At 41.3% G+C, this 20,233-nt stretch overlaps 1 protein-coding gene across 1 annotated transcript in view; it reads left to right on the forward strand.

Annotated features, from left to right (window-relative positions):
* Nucleotides 1-1,210: 1,210 nt before the first annotated feature.
* The window catches only part of LOC309516126 (interferon-induced very large GTPase 1-like), a 75,707-nt gene continuing 56,684 nt past the window's right edge, over nucleotides 1,211-20,233 (forward strand). Inside the window, exons 1-6 of the mRNA XM_082194603.1 lie at nucleotides 1,211-1,348; nucleotides 3,860-4,286; nucleotides 5,721-6,335; nucleotides 7,347-7,491; nucleotides 10,454-10,749; nucleotides 12,260-12,331. Coding sequence (XP_082050729.1) covers nucleotides 3,986-4,286; nucleotides 5,721-6,335; nucleotides 7,347-7,491; nucleotides 10,454-10,749; nucleotides 12,260-12,331 — 1,429 coding nt within the window. The 5' untranslated portion in view covers nucleotides 1,211-1,348; nucleotides 3,860-3,985. The remainder of the gene's footprint in view (nucleotides 1,349-3,859; nucleotides 4,287-5,720; nucleotides 6,336-7,346; nucleotides 7,492-10,453; nucleotides 10,750-12,259; nucleotides 12,332-20,233) is intronic.

Raw genomic sequence — 20,233 nt, forward strand, 5'->3', positions numbered from 1 at the left:
CAATATGGTACATTCACAGAGAAACATTAGCTCTCCTCTATCCCTGCTCGGTCCCTGCTCCTGCCAACCTAGCAGTTCGAAAGCACGTCAAAGTGCAAGTAAATAAATAGGTACTGCTCTGGCAGGAAGGTAAACAGCGTTTCTGTGTGCTGCTCTGGTTCGCCAGAAGCAGCTTAGTCATGCTGGCCACATGATCTAGAAGCTGTACGCCGGCTCCCAAGGCCAGTAAAGCAAGATGAGCACTGCAACCCCAGAGTTGTCTGCGACTGGACCTAATGGTCATGAGTCCCTTTACCGTTATAGTGCTACTGGACATTTTTTTATTTATTTTAATCACACAAGAGTTACTGGGGAGCATTCTAGAATTAAACACACAAGGTAAAGCATTTAGGCATTCCCAATTTTGGTAAATTAAATCATTAAATGGGTCTCCTCTGGAGCAGGGAAGCATCCAGATGAATCCCAAATCTCCTGCTTGCCTACTTCAATCTATCCACCCACCCGCTATCCCAAGCACTGAGCGATGGAGGAGATGGGGGAGAAAACACCCCTTGAGTGCGTCCAGAGTTCGGCATAGCTCAGAAATTCAATTCAGCAGCTTATCCCAAACGATAATTTAATATGCAGAGCAAAATGGAAATAAAACCCTATATCAGAACATTGGTCTAATTGTCCATGCACAAGTTAACACAGCAAAAAGCAGTTGCCAACTCTGGTGCTGTTGGCTTCCAGCAGCAGTTGTAGTTTGAGTGGGGTCAAGAGAGACAAAGAAGTTTGGAAACGGTGGCATTTTAAGCACCGGTGATCCAAGTGGGTTTGATTGACAGGTGGCCATTGTTTATTTGGAGATCCAAATATCGTGCCAAATCCTGGCCAATGCATTAACCTTCATTCAAGGTTCTAATTTGCTCAGAAGGAACCAAGTGGAAGCAGTAAGACCACAGAAATGGATTGTGACTGAAACAAATCACTCAGTTTATTGGTCTACAAGTTCACTGGTATTATGAAAGATTGTGGAATTTGCAGATAGAAAATAAGATATAGCAACTTACAGAAGATGAAATTTAAAGCAACTTAAAACAATTGGATATAATGTGTATAAACAACAGTATGAACTAATAAGTAACAATGACAAAGCAATCAGTCAGAGGCAATAGCACAATCTCTTCCCAGCTCCTCCCAGCCCATCTAGTCATAGAAACAGTTAAATGTGTTTCTTTTGTTTCTACCTTCAGTTTCGTTTCTTCTGTTCTCTAGAGGTGGGGTCGTTTACAGGAAAAGCGAAAGCGCAAAGCATAGAAACTTAACTCGCAGGGAACGAACGTAGGCTCTGCGCTTTGCATCTCATGTAAGTATATGCATTTAATTTTGATGATTTAGGTTGTCAGCTATAATTTTTACGAACCATATTCCTTAACCTCTGCTTGCAATAAACAGAAAAACATAGGTGGATTTTGTGTATGCTTGTGTGAAAGCAGATTAGCCGTCTTTCACGGCTAAGAATTCAGAGGTACAAAGTCAGCTCTCAGATAAAAGCCAATTCGAAAGCTAAAACAAGTAGCAATTGCAAAAATACAAGTTACCGGTAGCATTAAATACTCTGATAAACAAGAAGCCTAGCTCCTCGAGATACAAGAAAATCAATGAAATTTTGGAGGAAGGAAGGGGGTGTAAATTTAACAAACATATATCAGTGCAATCCTAAATTAGCACAACAAACTTGAGAACACGAATATTTAATGTTCATCAGAGCATTGTGTTTTGGTGCTCCCAATTTTTTGTACAACAGTTATGTGTATATAATAATAATAATAATTTATTATTTATAGCCCGCCCATCTGGCTGGGTTTTCCCAGTCACTCTGGGCAGCTTTCAACAGAATATTAAAATAAAACAGTCTATTAAACATTAAAAGCTTCCCTAAACATATACATTTTCAATAGCTTTTTATTGTCAACCCCCCCCCTTGTCAAATTAAGGTTGGATTCATTTTTGCACTGTAGTTGGGCTTCCTTTGAACTTTGAACATTTTTATGGAAAACTTTAGATTTTCTGCTCCTTTAAAAGCAATCTTAAATCTGTAGATAAGCTTTATATTTGGAATTGTTTTTAAAATAATTTATTATATTTTAGGATTGGCATATTATTTTGAATATATTATAAATAATGGCGATTGCCCCCCGCCCCCCAAAAAAGCTTGCACACAATCTCTAAGCCTTGAATAACTGCCTAACAGGCAGATACCAACACATGCAGCTTCTCAATGCTGTGCTGGAAGAGCAGAACCTGTTGAATTTCCACCCATGACTTAGCTTCTAAAGGCACAGAACCCCCACCAGAAAGGAAGGTGGTAATGTTAATCTAATTGTGCTATTTGTAGCCTTTGTTGCAGCTAATCTATACTGCTGGACAGTAACAACAGGCAAACCACTCATTTGTCAGGATATCCACTTAATCTATTGAAAGTGAATGCTCACTCAGTCAGATTTCTTATATCCTGCTAGTGGCAGGCCCCATCTTGAATAAATAAATGCTCAGGATGGGAAAATAGTTCAATTAGCATTTCCTGGATCAGAAGAAGAAGAAAAGTCTTTATTTCCCTCAGCCACTAGCCATAGCAATGAAATAAAATGTACTGAAGATAGAGGTTTAAACGTTAACTATAGAAAATACATTTTGGAGGTTTACATCAGTAATAATAATAATTATAATAATAATTTTTATTTATACCCCGCCCTCCCCAGCCAAGGCTGGGCTCAGGGCGGCTAACAAGCAATAATAATAGCAAGTTGAATGAATACAACTTAAAAACAAGATTAAAATACAACAATTAAAATATTGAAACATTAAAATATTAAAATGCAGCCTCATCACAGGAGGAGAAAGAAAAAAGAAAGAGGGGGAGGAAATCAAATTGGCTCCAAGCCAAAGGCCAGGCGGAACAACTCTGTCTTACAGGCCCTACGGAAAGAAATCAGATCCTGCAAGGCCCTGGTCTTATGAGGCAGAGCGTTTCACCAGGCCGGAGCCAGTGTTGAAAAGGCCCTGGCTCTGGTTGAAGCTAATCTAACTTCCTTAGGGCCCAGGACCTCTAGGATGTTGCTATTTATGGACCTTGAGGCTCTCCGTGGGGCATACCAGGAGAGGCGGTCCCGTAGGTACGAGGGTCCTAGGCCATGAAGGGCTTTAAAGGTCAAAACCAGCGCCTTAAATCTGACCCTGTACTCCACCAGGAGCCAGTGCAGCTGGAAAAGCACTGGGTGAATATGCTCCCATGGCAGAGACCCCGTGAGGAGCCTCTCTGCAGCATTTTGCACCCGCTGGAGTTTCTGGGACAGCTTCAAGGGCAACCCCACATAGAGCGAATTACAGTAGTCAAGCCTGGAGGTGACCATCGCATGGATCACTGTAATCTAATAATAGAGCTTATTCTAATTGCCCCCGCTAAAAACCTTGCAGTTTTCGCTGTCACCTGATCATCTTGATCTGCTCAAGGAAGGACACAGTAGCAATGGTTGAGTGGCCCAGCATAGACAATAATAGAGGGGAAATAATAACCTCAAATCTTTATAAAGAGTGCACGCCATAAGCACATGAGTCACTGACTCAATACTGCCATCTCCACAGGCACATAACCATTTTCCCAGTGGAATTGTTTGAAATCGACCCTCTGGTACAGCCAAAGGCAGCATATTCAGTCTTGCGAAAGTGAAAGCACGTCTGTATTTTGAAACTGTTACATTTTGCAAATAGGGTGTCAAAATGACTAGGTGGGAAATAATCATACCATGGACAAAAATTGTGGCCAGATGATTCTGTCGCTCGATATCATACAGGTGCTTTCTCTGTTGAATTACAGGTTTGGTGTCGGACATTTGCTGGATCAATTACTCCAAATCCTTAGAGAGCCTTCTTGAAATGCTGCTTATACAAAGACAGTGTGTGTTCATTCTTCAACAATTTTAAGGCTACCGGTTTGGAAGCCATGGCATTTTCCGGTAGGAACCCATCTGAAATTATATGGAGGGCCAGAAGGAAATTAGCAGAAGATCTTCTTCTAATCGACTCAGAGCTGATCTTGGATGTGGCAGATTCCCACCTGCTCCTCACACAGGGGGAGTTCTTCTCCCTGAGTGAAATAAAGGATCCACAAGCATTTGTGGAATGCCTGATCGAGTTAGTGCTGGGAAAAAGAGAATCAACTCAGGAACTGTTCTTGGACTGCCTGGAAAACCTGAGGCAAGCCTTCCCAAGCCTTCAGCCTATTTCTGAATATGTAGAAGATGGTGAGTAACACTTTTTAAAACCTGGAGGTGCTTTCTGTTTTTCCTAAGGGTTACATTCTCACCTGCAGCAGCACCAAATTCTCTATGTCTTGAAGTCCTCTTGCGTCTTGAATTTCGTCCAAAGCTGTTAGTGCTGCTTTTGTGAACTTTCATTTACATGATTATAAGTTTGGGGGACCTCCCTCACACCCTAGAAATTAATAAATGGTAGGATTTTGATTATTTGGGATGTGAAGGGAGAAATACAAGTTGCAGAGGAATTCCTGAACTAATTTATGCAAAACGACCTGGCCAAGCTAGAGCCATTAAGAAACAATACAGGAGGATTGAGGGCCTTTGGCAATGCAAGAAAATTGTCCTTCCTCTCATCCCAGGTCAGGGATTTGGAAGGTTGCCAGGATAACTGTGTGTGGTTTGGCTTGGTTTTCAAGCTCAGTTATGGCAATGAGTTTCTCTGCCAGCTGACCTGTGCTGGGAAAAAGGTAAGGGGAAGGCAAGCCTGATAGTTCTCCAAGATCTCTCAGATGCTTTTGATTTTGCTTCAACACAGGGTAGATTTGATTTAAATCAAATCGATTTAAATTACTAGTCAGTAAGACTTGATTTAAATCTTCTTCTTTTCCAGAAAGACTCATTCTTGCTAGTATAATCTTAATATTTACAACCAGATGAAGGTTTCATTTTTGGAATAATAAATTTGGAATAAAAAATGTAGTTTTTACAGTTATATCAAAAATTACTGATTTGGTTATACTATTAGAAATACATGGACAGATAATTACAAAATTATTTTGAGGTTTAATAAGTTAGCTGTTTATATTTGGATAACTTTTCTGCTGTACGTTACTGGAAGGAGAAAACTAATCATTTCCTTAGTAACAATTTTTAAAAATTATTTAACGAAAACAATAACATTATAGCATATGTATCCATGTTTGTTAACTGATGTGGTTAAACAACTTTTTTAAAAAACAACAACTTAGACAGAGTTTTAGCACACATGACAAAACAAATCCTTATTTCCTGATTCTTTGGACTATAATGCAACTTAAACAGGAAACTATCTTTAGAAAGATTTTTCCTCCAAAAGCATTTTATTTTAAAAATGAAATTTAAATTTAAAAATCTGATATTTTTTTTAAAAAAAATTTTTTTAAAGCATTGGTTTTTATCTACACTGCTTCAGCAGGAGTCATTGGGCATCACTTTCAGTTAATTGCAAAAGGAAGGAAATTGAATTTGTAATGACGAAGTATTGAGCCCCCCCCCAAAAAAAATCTGACCTTTTCGTTTAGTTATTTATTTACTTTTCAATAAATTTTATTAGTATTTTCCACACAACAACACGAAAAATAACAATACACAACACACAAAAACCGACATTCGAAAAACTAAAAGTTATTTGTTTGGGGTTTTTTAATCTGATTCTTTCAGATCACTTGAATCTCAGGAATGACCTTCAGGTCTCAGACTCTGTTGAATTCTCAGGGAAAAGAAGTGGATCCAAGAGCATGGATCTGGCTAGATCTGAAAACCAGGATGCTTCCCAGTCCCAAGAGGGCGTAGGAGAGGTTGAGACTATAGGTTTTCCTGTATCCTCAGAGGCAGGAAGTGGATCTCAGAGCCCAGATGATGCTGTTATGCTTCCAGGAAATGCAAGCAGCACCGAGGACCCAGATGCCAGTCTCCTGCTCTCCAGCAAAGAAAGAGAAGTCAAGACTCCAGATGCCCCGGATGTAGCTAAGAACCCCAGTGCTGCTGCCATGTCCACAGAGAACGGAGATAGAGATGAGGATCTAGAGAGCTCTTCATCTCCGTGGATAGGAAGTGGGGCTGAGAGCCCAAGTGCCACTCCGTCTTCCAGCAAAGGAAGTGGAGCCAGCGATGGGAACTGTGGCAAATCCGAAGGGACAGGAAGTGGAGTAGAAATGCCTGGCATCTCTGCATCAAAGAGAGAAGAAGAGGGAGCCGGACAACAGGATAGCTCTGAGAGAAAAAGGACAAATGGGTCTCCCACGAGAAGGGAGAGATCCGAGAACTCAAAAGGAGGTTTGTATCCACAATAAAGGGAACTCTGGATGGGATGAGTTGTTGCTCAGTAGGCCAAAGCCCCAGTTGTAATAAATCAAAGACTTCCCATGGCAAAAGTGAATTTTTAAGAAAGTCGCTTAAAACAACTGGATATCTAAATCTGACTCCAGTGTAGCATATATTTTGTGTGCAGCTTCCGTTTCCTTGCTGTAAACCACTTTAGTAGTGGTGTTTCGGGCACAAAAATCTGGGGAGTAACAATCATATAGCCAAATACATACCTCTTCAAGGTAAAAGGACCCCTTACCATTAGGTCCAGTTGTGGCCGACTCTGGGGTTGCAGCGCTCATCTTGCTTTATTGGCCGAGGGAGCCGGCGTACAGCTTCTGGGTCATGTAGCCGGCATGACTAAGCCACTTCTGGCAAACCAGAGCAGCGCACAGAAACACCATTTACCTTCCCGCCAGAGCGGAACCTATTTATCTACTTGCATTTTGACGTGCTTTCGAACTGCTAGGTTGGCAGGAGCAGGGACCGAGCATCGGGAGCTCACCCCGTCACAGGGATTCGAACTGCCGGCCTTCTGATCGGCAAGTCCTAGGCACTGTGGTTTAACCCACAGCGCCACCTGCATCCCTATATACTTCTTAGAAGGAAAATAATTATATACACATGGATGTTTAATCTGTAGCACATCTACTGGCTGCAGAATTTTGGCTCTTGATGCAAAAACCTGGTATTAAGTTTCTTTTTTCCTTGACATTAGTCAGGTATAGATAAACCATATTTTGATGACCGTGAAGACACTGATTTCTGTGAATTCATTAAAAAAATGTATGCATAGTGACAATTCTCATTTTCCAGTTTTTATCTAGGCACTTAACAGCTTGTAAGTGCATGAATATAAGGTTGGGGTCAGGGTCTGTGGGCCTGATCCTGACTCTCTCTACACATTCATCTTATGCAGAGCTCTAATTGTACAGGGTTACTGAAGATGTTTGTTGGTGCTTTCTTGATTTCCTGGCACAGCCTTCTTCCAAACCTCAGAGGATCTAGCCAGGATGCAGCTCATGAAAGCAACACCTGAATTAACCCCAGCTGAAAAGAAGTCCTATTCCCGGAAGACAAAAGGGAGTCTGGAGGAGGATGTTCCTAATGAAACAACCATCAAAGGGTAATGTCTATACTTAAATTATCATCAAGATTTTGATTTGTAAAAACAATATTATTGGGTGATTTATGGGTCCTCTAGAGCAGGCTTCCTCAACCTCAACCCTCCAGATGTTTTGAGACTACAATTCCCATCATCCCTGACCACTGGTCCTGCTAGCTAGAGATGATGGGAGTTGTAGTCTCAAAACATCTGGAGGGCCGAGTTTGAGGAAGCCTGCTCTAGAGAACTGCTGTTATCTTCCCTCTTTTTTGGTTCTGTCTCCATTAAGGTTGTAAATTTATTAGAAGAAATAATAATCACAAGGGCGTTAAACAGCCACTTGATCTGCAGAAACAGGCATCGTCAAACTTTTCTGGCATTGAGGGCAAGCTGGACCACTGGCTTGGTTTTTTGCTGGGAACTGTGTACAGCTGGTTTAAATTCATTCTGCTGTTTCTGTCAAGGTTGAGCTGACTATAATAGTGAGGCCAGGAGGAGCCTGGCTCTCACTCTTATTTTCTCTTTCTTTGGTCTCATATTCTGTTCTGTATGCTTAGTGTTAAGGTTAAGTCTTATTATAAGTTTCTAAGTTTTATATCAAGTGCTGCTGTGACGGGTGCGTCACCACTTTTCCCCCTCACGCCATTGGGCCCACTCTCACTCAGATGAATTGCCCCCACGTCACTGAACAACCCTTTACCCAAAGGTTTCCCCCCCCCTTCTGTCACAAAATTCTAGCCCAGAGTATCCTGTGGAGGATCTTTGTGAGGGGGTAACTAGGAGTCTCAGACAGATTTTCTTTAAATAAACAATAAAAGATTTATTTAAGGCAAGATAGTATATAACACAAATGGATTAAATTTAGGTTACTTCAAGAATACAGTGCGATTTCACTTTAATTCATCCTCGGTTGTTTTTGTGTTATAGGTTCGGTTCCTTTATACGGTGATACTTTCTTACAGTTATCCACCCCCTTTAACACTCCTGCTCCTGAGGTACTTTAAGTACAGTGGTACCTCAGGTTAAGTACTTAATTCGTTCCGGAGGTCCATACTTAACCTGAAACTGTTCTTAACCTGAAGCACCACTTTAGCTAATGGGGCCTCCTGCTACCGCCGGAGCACGATTTCTGTTCTCATCCTGAAGCAAAGTTCTTAACCTGAAGCACTATTTCTGGGTTAGTGGAGTCTGTAACCTGAAGCGTATGTAACCCAAGGTACCACTGTAATAGACCAAAGGGCTCTCCGCACCCCCTCCCTTCATTGGGTTTGGGAGTTTCTTCTTTTCCTAAGAAGAATTTCTCCCCTCCAGGCTAGATTGGAGTCCCAAGTAGGCTGTTTCTTTCCAGCTCCTACTTCTCCTGACTCAACCTCAACCTCCCAGTAAAATTCAGGTCTGTTCCTCCTATAGGACACCACACTCTGTCCTTCACAATCCACTCAGAGTGGAAGTTGGTTTTCCAGAACCAACACTTTCTCCTATTCACTCTTTATACCCTAACCTGTCTCCCTCAATTCCAACCCTCTTTCTCCCTTAACTCTGTAATAAATGAAAATCTGCCCTTATTCCCTTATGGGGGACACAAGAGCCCTTTTAGAGTCCTTTGCAGGTTCTCCATCGGTTGGAGAAAGTAACAGAGGCCAACCAGAGAATATTGAGAAGCAAAGCAGCTGGTAAGCCTGATCTTTATTGAACTGTTGCAACAGGGCGCTCCCCTCACCCACAGGAAAGGAGGAGGAACCCAGAACAGTGGCATGCAAGGCCTTATAAAGACTTTTGAAATTGCCAATCAAGACCACCCCCAGAAACATCATACATACGTCACAGAACTGGTGTAGCTTAAAATCACCCCCCAGACACATCATACCTACATCACAGAAAGGGCAGGCTACAGCAGAAATCTGAGTGGTTGGTTTACCTCATAATCTGAGTGGGTTGTTTACCTCCTGTCTGGCAAGTTACCTGTTAATGCTTACTTGACTGATACCCTGGGGAGCCTGGCCAGTCTTTTGTAATGATAAATACTTAGTTCCTGAGCCAAGTCACAGGCTCACCCTATTCATATACAGACATACCCTTAAGACAGGATTTGGGAAGGAAAAGACAATGGGGAGGCTTTTCCATTTGACTTTGCAGAGAAAACACCTGGTCAGTTTGGGAGTCAAAATGGCTTCATAGCTGTTCTCCTGTGCCGCTTCAGACATGTGGTTTATATATTTATGTACGTGTTTGCTTGGTACATTTATGAACCTTTATTATATACATAAGACCTTGATTTTTTATTTCAACTCCTAACCCTTTGACCAACTCGCTCCTCAAATCAAAATTTTAAACTCCCCCTCCTGGAACCACGGTCAATCACAGGCTGCCATTCATTAACCATTTGCTGGCAGGGAAAGGAAAGAAAAGAAACACTTGTTGATTCATCCTGTCCAGCAAAACCAACTTTTTCATCACAGCTGCAACTGGATTTTTATGGACTGTGCCAATCCTGAATGTATTGGATGTGCGACCATTATGCTCATTTGCCTTTAGTAGCAGTAAAGCTCTGCTGGATGAAGTACAATTGCCTCTGGTCTATTTTTTGGGAACTCTGCTGTACGTGTTTAGATTTCTCTCCCCCTTCCATGAGTGACAGTCAGTACCCAGCCCAACATTCTTAAGAACATAGACTATTAACCTAAAAATGGATTAGATGGTTTAATATGTAGTAGATACCCATGATGATAACATCATTCCGAACCATGAGCGTAGATTCACTAGCAGCTAGGCAGACAGTATGCCAGATCATGCTGCCGTCTTCCCTGCCCCACTTGCCTGTGAGGAAGAGCCATTGAATGCAATAAGATTTCATTCTATGCAGAGACGGTGAGCATTGGATTGTTCCTTAATCAGCATGCATGAGTGAAAAGAGTTACTTACTAGTTCTAATGTTTGTTTCCCTTTTTCCATTAATCAATAAAATACATTTATTCTACCACAGATCAATGGATTCAGTGATGGTCTCTGGTGGTGAGATAATCCGCAAGGCGAGAAAACAATTAATTGAAATCCTCCAGAAGGACCTAGAACTTGTTCTAGACGAGTTATTCTCCCAGTCCCTTATCACAGAGGAAGAATATGAGGCCTTAGACAAAACTGAGGAGGATTCCAAGAAGAAAATTCGGAAACTGCTGATAATGATACAGAAAATGGGAGAAATAGCCTGTGGCAAGTTCCTGGAATGTTTAGAAATTGCACGTCCAGGTTCAAATCAGGTTCTGCAAAATTCAATACATGGTGAGTCTGAATAAAACTTTTTTAAAAAAATGTTTTATTACATTTATTATATAAATATTACGTACATGCCAAAAAAAGAATAGTTACACAAATGCTACGAGTTCCTGAATGCCAAAATGCTACTAAAGAAGAAAAATAAAAAAATTAAGAAAAGGATACATATTGAAAAGAAAAAAAGAGAGAGATTTTTTTTAAGTCAAAAGGAAAATAGAAAAGGTTGACTTCCTTTGACCCACTATACAGTTTATATGATCTCTCATCTTTAGTTGTCTGTAATCATTTTGCAATAATGGAGATACTGTTTATTTACCTGTGGAATTTTTAGTCTAGATTAAGCCAATTATAATTTTGGGAATCAACTTTCTTCATGTAATTTGCAAAGACATCCCATTCTCTCCTGATTTTATCACTTGGTTGGTTTCTTACCATTTCTGTTAATTTCGCCAGTTCGAGGTATCCGCTTAATTTTAATAATCATTCTTCTTTTTGAACAAAACATTTTTTATCGGTTTACTTTTCTGAGATCCTTAGGGAAGAGAGATGCCTTGCTGTATGTTTTCCCAAATATGATCTATGAGATGGTGGAACAGCACCTCTTAAGTACTGTATATACTTGAGTATAAGCCGACCCGCATATAAGCCGAGGCACCTAATTTTAGCACAAAAAACTGAGGAAATGTATTGACTCGAGTATAAGCTGGTTCACCACACCACAAACCTGGTGGTGGTGGCAGCGGCGAGGAATAGCAAGCAGCCTGAAAGGACCCCACTCAAGTATAAGCCGAGGGAAGCTTTTTCAGCATAAAAAATGTGCTGAAAAAATCTGCTTATACTCGAGTATATACGGTAATTCCTTTTCGCAATTCTTCAGTGGTTCAGTGAGCAAAGCACAAAGTATTCTCTCAACTTACCAAAAACTGTTACGTTCTGTATAGTCAGTGCTCATTAGTCTGTGTTTTGTTTTGGAGCAGGGTTACTCCTTTAGTTCTTAAAAAAACTACTTTGTTTCTCCCCAGGCAGAATAATTTCTCTGTATTGTAACCCTGTTTGGGCTACGTAGCCTTTGCATTCACTAGTTTTCTGTTAGACAAGAGACATCATTCGGCAAGTGGAATCCCATGGATATTAGTAATCAGTAATGTCTTCATTTTACATTTTTGTTTTAACCACATGTCCCAAAGGCAGATGAACTGGGGGGTGGGACTTTCTCACCACCCCAGCTCCAGCAGGGAAATTAGGAAACAGCCATGGCTAGTGTATTCTTTAAAAGAGGTGGTAAGAAGAGACTTGGATTTTCTGTTTTACCTTATCAGGTCTCATATTTGCACGGACAGCTTATGCATTCAGATGGCCATTGCAGTTATACATCCACATCCCCAGTTAATGGTATACAAACAAGTGGCTTGTTGTGCTTTGCTTTAGAATATTTGTCAGCATGGCTTTTTGGACCAGGAATTGTAGAATTGTGCTGTTGGAAGGGAACTAATGTAGCTTATATTTTTCTCCTTAGAGCGTTTGCCTCCAGAGGAGAAGACTGAAAGCCCAGGAGTATTGGGAGAGACAGAAGAAGCAGTTGCCAAAGGTATCTCCTTTCGTGATCGGGGAGGGGGGCATTTGGTTGTTACTGGTTTCTTCAAAATAGGTCCTGCTGACACCCTGGTCTAATTCTCCTTTCCTGCTTAGCCTTTCCATAAGCAAGCCGGGCAGGATGGGGCAGCCTGGTCTCTGCTGAAGGGAGGAAGATTCCTCCTACCTCTGATGAAGTTTGGATCACCGTCTCCAGACCATTCATTTAAAGTATATGGCTCCCCCCCCCCAAAGTATCCTGGGAACTGTAGTTTATTAAGGGTGATGGGAGGGGGTAAAATACAAATCCCAGGGTTCTCTGGGGGAAGCCATGGCTGCTAAAGCAGTATAGATAGGCTTTAAATGTATGGTGTGGGTGTGACTTTCAAATCTCCTTTCCCATCCAGACTTGTAGCAGAGCACATTCCCATATACATAGTAGGAAGCTAGTTGATTGGATTCATGAGAAGCACTTTAGTTAAGCAATCCAGATTCGATTTCTTCCTGGTAAATCCCCTTTTGTTCCCTCTTAAAAACAATGATGACACAACAGTCTTCTTTAAAAGTAATGATAAGGCTTACTCACATTCAGTCCACAGTGTGATTCTGAAGGTAGGCTTTAGCTTGTAGTTACAGTTACAGAGGAAAGTGTGGGTTCATCCTCTTGTGAGGGATGAGCCCATGTGCTGCTGGCTGAGAGCCAGCACAGCAAAAGAGCATCAAGATAGTACATGAGGAAGAGCATCAAGAGGAAAAAAGGGAAAGATGGCTGTGTGACCAGCCCTTTCATGGGGTCTCCCAGGGTCACGTCCATCTACCTGGTCACACTCAGGGGGAGGATGGTCCAGACCAGGTGTGACAGGAAGTTCTCAGCAACATTCCCCTGTGTGTCTACTCTGGGCGAACAGGAAATGTTGTACTTGACTGCTTTTGTCATCTTACATCCCACACAAAGCACCCATTATTTCAGCAGGTTCACAAAAAGCCATAATTTATTTTAACTATGGCTTCCCTGTGACATGAACATGGGCTTTGACTGCATTTTCACACATTAAATCATAGTTCTTTTAAACTATGGGTTAACACACACAATAGTACCCCCCCCCCCTGGTGCAACAGAGGCAAGACACAGTTGGGTTTGTATCATTCATATTCAGCTTATGATTTGTTTGCTCCCAACAAACACCAAACAATAATCCGGGAATCCATGGCTTATTCCTGATTTACCACTTGAGCCAAGTTTGCATGCTGCTGTAATGAGCCAAATTCTCATTTGCGGTGGGCTCTGGGAGAAGGGGGAAAAGAACAGGGGGAAACAATATGCCCATGAGCATTAAACCATAGCTTAAAATCAACTGTTTTAAGTAAACTATGGTATAACATTACATGGTTAAAGGTTTGTGTGTGTTTCTAGTCCCTGCAGGACAAGAGAAAGAAGATGAGCTTGAGTCAGAAGCAGAGCAAAAAAAGAAACATGCTAGCAAAGGTATTTCTGTCTTTTGCACCTTAATTTTGTATCCTCCCTACAGTGGAGGGTGGAGCCATGTTTCCAGATAGCATCTTATCCAGACATTCCCCAGTTATATCAGGTGTTCGCAGTCCATTGCCTTTAGTCTTGTTTCATTTGTTCAGAGAAACATATTAATCTAGGTTACCCATTTTATGATTGCAAAATTTCACTTTTCTGGTTGCAGAATCTGGAAATCCTGCCACTTGGTTAATGCAGCTTTGGCTAATATGGTGCCTTTAAGGGAAGTTGAAGTTACTTCTTGAATGAAAATTTCTGGGTTAGGGTAAACTCAGTTTCATTATCAGATGACTAGCTTTATTGTTTGAAATGGTTTATTTACCATGTCAGGAATATGATCATTCCCATGTGTTTTCTTCTCTCAGGGCCAGCCCACTGGCGGGTGGTGCCTTAGGCATCGTGTGTGCTGTAGCAGATAGCATTTTCAGTTTTGCCTTGGGCAGCAAAAGCTGACTTCTCTCAGTTGCTTCCACTGCCCTAGTTGTAGCTGCCTTCTTTCTTAATAAATGCATGCAGTGTAAATACTGTAGCAACCCCTTGTACGCAAAAGAGAAATGTACCAGGGTGTGGGCAAATGTGGTAGAGAAGAAAAAGATGCAGAGGCTAAGAGCCAAAGTCCATGTGACATTACACACATCGCTTGCACTTGCATTGATCTTTTTTTTAAAAAAGAGAGTCATTCAGTTACATTGTTAAACACACATTAGAAAATTTGGCACTGTAACAGTAATCTTGGATACACATGGGTGCAAAAAGAATAATACTTATTTCCTAATGGTTCTGTAGAAGGAAGAAAAGCGCTTAAGAACATCATTGCTAAGTTGAAGTTTCGGAAGTATTCAAGCAAGAAACTTTCCCTGAAAGAAATTCTGGAAATCAGTTCTGGAAATCTAAAAGACTGCAGCCCGTGTACATTGGGAGATTTGCCTTGGCATTTTCTGAAGAAGGTCTTGGCTTTGAATGTGACAGCCAGGAGCACAAGCCTTCAACATGAAACACTGGACAATAAAGGAATGCCGTTAAAGGAGAAGGAAAAAAGGATTGATGAGAGAATCTTCTTTGATACCAAAACAGATGAGATAGATTCTGTGAACCCCCTTGATGTCCTTTGTGCTGTTCTGCTTTGTTCTGACAGTTTCCTCCAACAGGAGATCCTCCTCAAAATGTCCATGTGCCAGTTTGCCCTGCCTTTGATTCTGCCACCCTTCAAGACCTCCAAGTGCACCCTGATGCTCTGGGCCATGAGGGACATTGTGAAAAAATGGAGGCCCCATTCCTTGGCTGAAAGCAGAGGCTTCAGGGAGGACAGCCTGGTACTGACACCCATGCCAACTGTTTCTTTTGTACGGATGGGGAGCTGTAACCTATCTAAGTCCAAAGTCCTCAATGAGTTCCTCAGCCCTTCTCAGCAGCATAATGATTTCTTTCTACACCGAGATATGGAGTGTGGGAACATCCCTCGGGAAATTGCTGATGGGCTTGTAGAGATTGCCTGGTATTTCCCAGGAGGACGGACAAACACAGATCTCTTCCCAGAGCCAGTTGCTGTTGCAAATCTCCGTGGAGATGTTGAGTCTCACTGGGTGCAGTTCAGCTTTTTAACGCAGGTCTCCTCAGCTGTCTTCATATTTGCTGAATGCATTGGCGAGAGAGAATATACTCTCTTGTCATCACTGAAGGACTTGTCAACTCAGTTCTACTTTATCTTGGAAGGTCGCAGTGAAAAATCTGATTGTACATTGGAGTTCTTAAATAAACTGGCACCAGTGATTAAACTTGACAATTCACATATATTCGTAAAGACTGCCACAATGAATAAAGCAGTATTTGTAGAACTCCTTCGAGCTGCAGTTGGAAAAATAATAGCCTCAAATCCTAAGTGTGTAAGTATTGACAAGATGTGCACAACAGCCCATGAACTTACAATCCAGGTGGATGAAGACCACAAAGAATGTCAGGATGCCCTCAGATGTGCCACAGAAATTTCAGGAGAGATAAAAGATGTAGCAGTTTACAAGAAAGAAACACTGATACTCCAAGGTGATCTCTGGAAAAATCTGGCCAAAGTGGAGAAAGAACTATGCAGAATGGAAAGGCAAGGGGACATGCCTTCGGAAAAATACAGATCAGAATTGAGAGGCAGATGGTTGGAACTGCGTAGGCAGCAGAGTCAATGTGATCTCACCATTGGTTTGATTAATTTCATCCACGGCATAAAACATTTGAAGGACGCAGAGAGGAATTATTTCTTGAAATGGATGAAGTTCAACCTGGACCATATTGCTAGGGGAAATCTTTCCAAGTTACGTGCTGACTATAAAGAGAAATGCAAGAAGTTAGGAGATGATGGGCGGAAGATTGCAGAGGTAGACCAGTTGATATCATCCTCTTCCTTGGGAGTTGAGCATTTCATGCGTGAGCTGGGGCAGTTCTATGAGGCAGAATGCTCAATGGTTAATGAGGGCAAAATAGCTAAAAACAAAAGGCAGTTTGCCCATTTCCCAAGCATTGCAGCTGAACTACTGCTGGAAGGGTTTCCCCTGGAGCTCATTGATGGTGATGCATCCAATATCCCCCTGCAGTGGATAACTGACGTTCTGAATAAACTCAATAACAAACTTAGGGGACAATCCAAGATGATGGTGATAACCGTTCTGGGGGTGCAGAGCACTGGGAAATCGACCCTTCTGAACACCATGTTTGGCCTGCAGTTTGCTGTCAGCAGTGGGCGGTGCACACGAGGTGCCTTCATGACGCTTCTTAACGTCAGAGAGAATATGGTTCAGGATCTTGGCTGTGACTTCATCCTGGTGATAGATACAGAGGGCTTGAAAGCCCCTGAACTGGCCAAACTGGAAGACAGCTATCAGCATGACAACGAATTAGCCACTCTAGTCATTGGGCTGAGCGACATCACCATTGTCAACATGGCCATGGAGAATGCCACTGAAATGAAGGACATCCTGCAAATTGTGACCCATGCCTTCCTCAGGATGGAGAGGATTGGGCAAAAACCCAACTGCCAGTTTGTTCATCAGAACGTCAGTGACGTTTCTGCACATGACCAAAACATGAGGGACAGGAAGCATCTTTTGGAACAGCTGAATGAAATGACCCAGGCTGCAGCAAAAATGGAAAAACTCAACAGGGATATCAAGTTTTCAGACATCATGGACTACGACCCAGAAATGCACAATTGGTACATCCCAGGTCTTTGGCATGGAGTCCCACCAATGGCCCCAGTCAACATGGGTTACAGTGAAAAAGTCCTTGAATTAAAGAAGTACATATTTGAATTCATAAAGAACCGCACATGTAAAATACCTCCCAAGGACATCCCTCAGTTTATTGAATGGGTGAAAAGTCTGTGGAATGCTGTGAAACATGAGAACTTCATCTTCAGCTTCCGAAACAGCCTCATAGCAGAAGCTTATAACCAGCTCTCCATGAAATATTCTGAATGGGAATGGCATTTTCGCAGAGAGATGCACCTCTGGGTGTCTGAACAGGAAACGTCAATACAGAATGTTTCTCCTGATGAATTTGATATACGCAGTTTGCAAAATGAGCTTTATCAGAAGCTGTTGGCTGGAGAACAGCAGATTTTGGAGAATTTGAAGCAATACTTTGAAAGCAGAGCAGCAAATCTGCATTTGGTAGAAAGGTACAGAGAAGATTTTGTCCGCAGTGCTCACAGCCTCAAGCAGGAACTTGAAAGTTATTCTTACAACAAATGTCAGGAAGCTGTTCGCATTAAAAAGGGGCTTCACAAGATTCACTCTCTACAAACTGAATACTTGAAAATAATTGAAGGAAAGGTTGATGGGCTACTTAAAAAATGTCGGGAAAATGAAGATAGGATTGAAGATCAAGAACTGGAAAAAGAGTTTGAAAGAATGTGGATGGAAACATTGTCAGAAATATCACCTGTTCCCTTAGAGAAACGACAAATCTATGAAGAGCTTGACTTATATTTGAGAAGGGAATTGGCACATCGAGGAAGTTCAGTCAATGTAAAAGTACAGGGAGCAAATCTTTGTTAAGCTACAGAATGAATACTTTTCAAATGAAATCTGAATATATGGATTCAACATGGTGGCGCCGTGTGAAACACTTCTTTGCTAACAAGGAGTGTTTGCATGAGATAGAAGAACTTGCTAAAGCCTTGATGGCTAAATGCAGTTCATACATTTGTAAAAAGGTTGATTCCAAAGGAGACTATGATGATACATATTGTGGTGAACTTTTACAGATTATCAATGAAATGCTTCAGCAGTCTGATGCTCAGAAACTTCATACAGCAACATGCTTTGAAGTAGATCTAAAGTATCACATTTTGGGGGAAGCAGCTCATCAATTTCAAAAGATGCATGAAGAATTTATTAAGGAAAATGATCCCTATATACGCTTAGAGAAACTGAAGCCTCATTATTTCTCAATGTTCAGAGATCTTTATCTGGAAAAAGATGCCCAGCAAATCAGAGCCAAGAATTTCTGTGACCAGTGTCTCCATCCTGCCCTTGTGAGTTATATCAACAAAAGACTTGGGATAGAAATAGTAGATGACATTCTCAACAGTGCACAGTCCATTGGGTATGCCAGTCGGAGCTTCTTCCAGTTCACTGTCCTGAAGGAACTGTTGGAAGAGGGTAATGTCAACAGTTACGTAAAATACATCGGGGCTTATGAAAAGTTTGTCAAAAACTGGATCCAGGAACAAATTTTTGATTACTATGCAGAGAATGAGTGTCTGAAGAAATTGGAGGAAGAGATTCTCTCTGCGATAGTAAAGAAAATTATAGAAACACTGGAAAAAGTAAAGCATCAGGATATTGAGACAGTCTCAGAATTTTTGGACAGTTTTTGCAGAGAAATGCAGAAGGAGTTAGTCATTTCTAAGGACAGCCTGTTAGGGGTACAGTTTAAGAATGCAATTGATCCTACACAGTTTTCTGCTTATGTTGAAAACTTCCTTGATGATTTGCAGCAGCAAATAATAGCTGAATGTGATATCCTGGATATCCAGTCTAAACTCTCCAAATTGCCTGTGAGCCCCCAGGATGAGATCTTCAAGCGGGTGTTTGGCTGTGGGAAGCAGTGTCCTTTCTGCAAAGTCCCCTGTGAAGCTGGAGGGAGTACTCATCAAGAGCATTTTGCAACTGTCCATCGGCCTCAAGGACTGGGAAGGTACAAAGAAATAGAGTCAGAAGAGCTTGTTTATGATATCTGTTCAACTGCTGTGGCTTCCAACACTAAGTTCAGAAATCGGGACACAAATTGGGAACTCCATCCATACAAAGATTATCGTGCATATTATCCAGACTGGTGCATCCAACCAGATCCCAGTATCAATGCTTCAGATTACTGGAAGTTTGTTTTGAACAAATATAACCGTGATTTTGCAAGAATATATGAAGCTAAACCAGCTGATCTGCCAGCGGACTGGAAAAACATTACTGAAGAACAAGCACTGGAGGCCTTAAAGGGCATTTATAATATGAAGTGAGCATTCTTATCTTAGCAGAAGAGAAACATGGATAATCTTCCCATGAAAGCATTCCACCAACTATGCCAATCTTAATAACGTAGAAAAGGCCCCTTGAAAATTAAACTGGATCTCTTTGAAGGATCCCTAACACTGATAGATAGGACAATTAGGGTTCTGCATCCCTAAGTCCCCGGCTGGATTTCCATTTATTACATTTTGTGCCACATATAGTGGAATGTTTTCAGCCAGTCATGTCTACCTGTATCACTATGTTCACCTTTTCCGTTCAGGTGCACGTTTATTCCAGTCTCATTTTTATTCTCTTTCCTGATGCCCTTAGTCCAGAGCATATTATTTACTCTGAGCAGCAATCTTTTCTCTTCCCCTCCATTGTATTAAAATACTGCTGCTAACTTGGAATTTGAAATTCACCAAGTGATGGCAGCAGTACAGCTCAACGCCAACGCAAGCTTGCTCATAGTGGGGGTTCTACAGATTGTAACCGTGCTTCCCTTCCTGTTTATTATTATTACTCTCTTAGTTATCATGATAATTGTAATTCCCTATCTACTCTCATGTTTGGAAGAAAACTTTTGTCATGAAGAATTTCTTTAGTAAGCTTTAGCCTTTAGGAATGGTAGAGTCTACCGATGCTGTTTTTCACTTCTTTTTTGCGATGACATTTATAAAAATGATAGTAAACTGAATGTCTAAAGGTATATCGGGTCCAATTTCATGTACTTGTCTACACAAATGCAATGTATTCTGTAATGCACTGTCTTGCAATGAAAACAATATTAATAAACATATTTTTAAAGAGTTCTACTGCTTAAAAAAAATCCATTAGTCTTCAACTTCCCTCTGAAAGAACAGACTGTTTTCAGGGAAACACACAAGTCCTT

This window comes from Podarcis vaucheri (assembly GCF_965113315.1).
Source record: "Podarcis vaucheri genome assembly, chromosome: 13".
NCBI lineage: Eukaryota > Metazoa > Chordata > Lepidosauria > Squamata > Lacertidae > Podarcis > Podarcis vaucheri.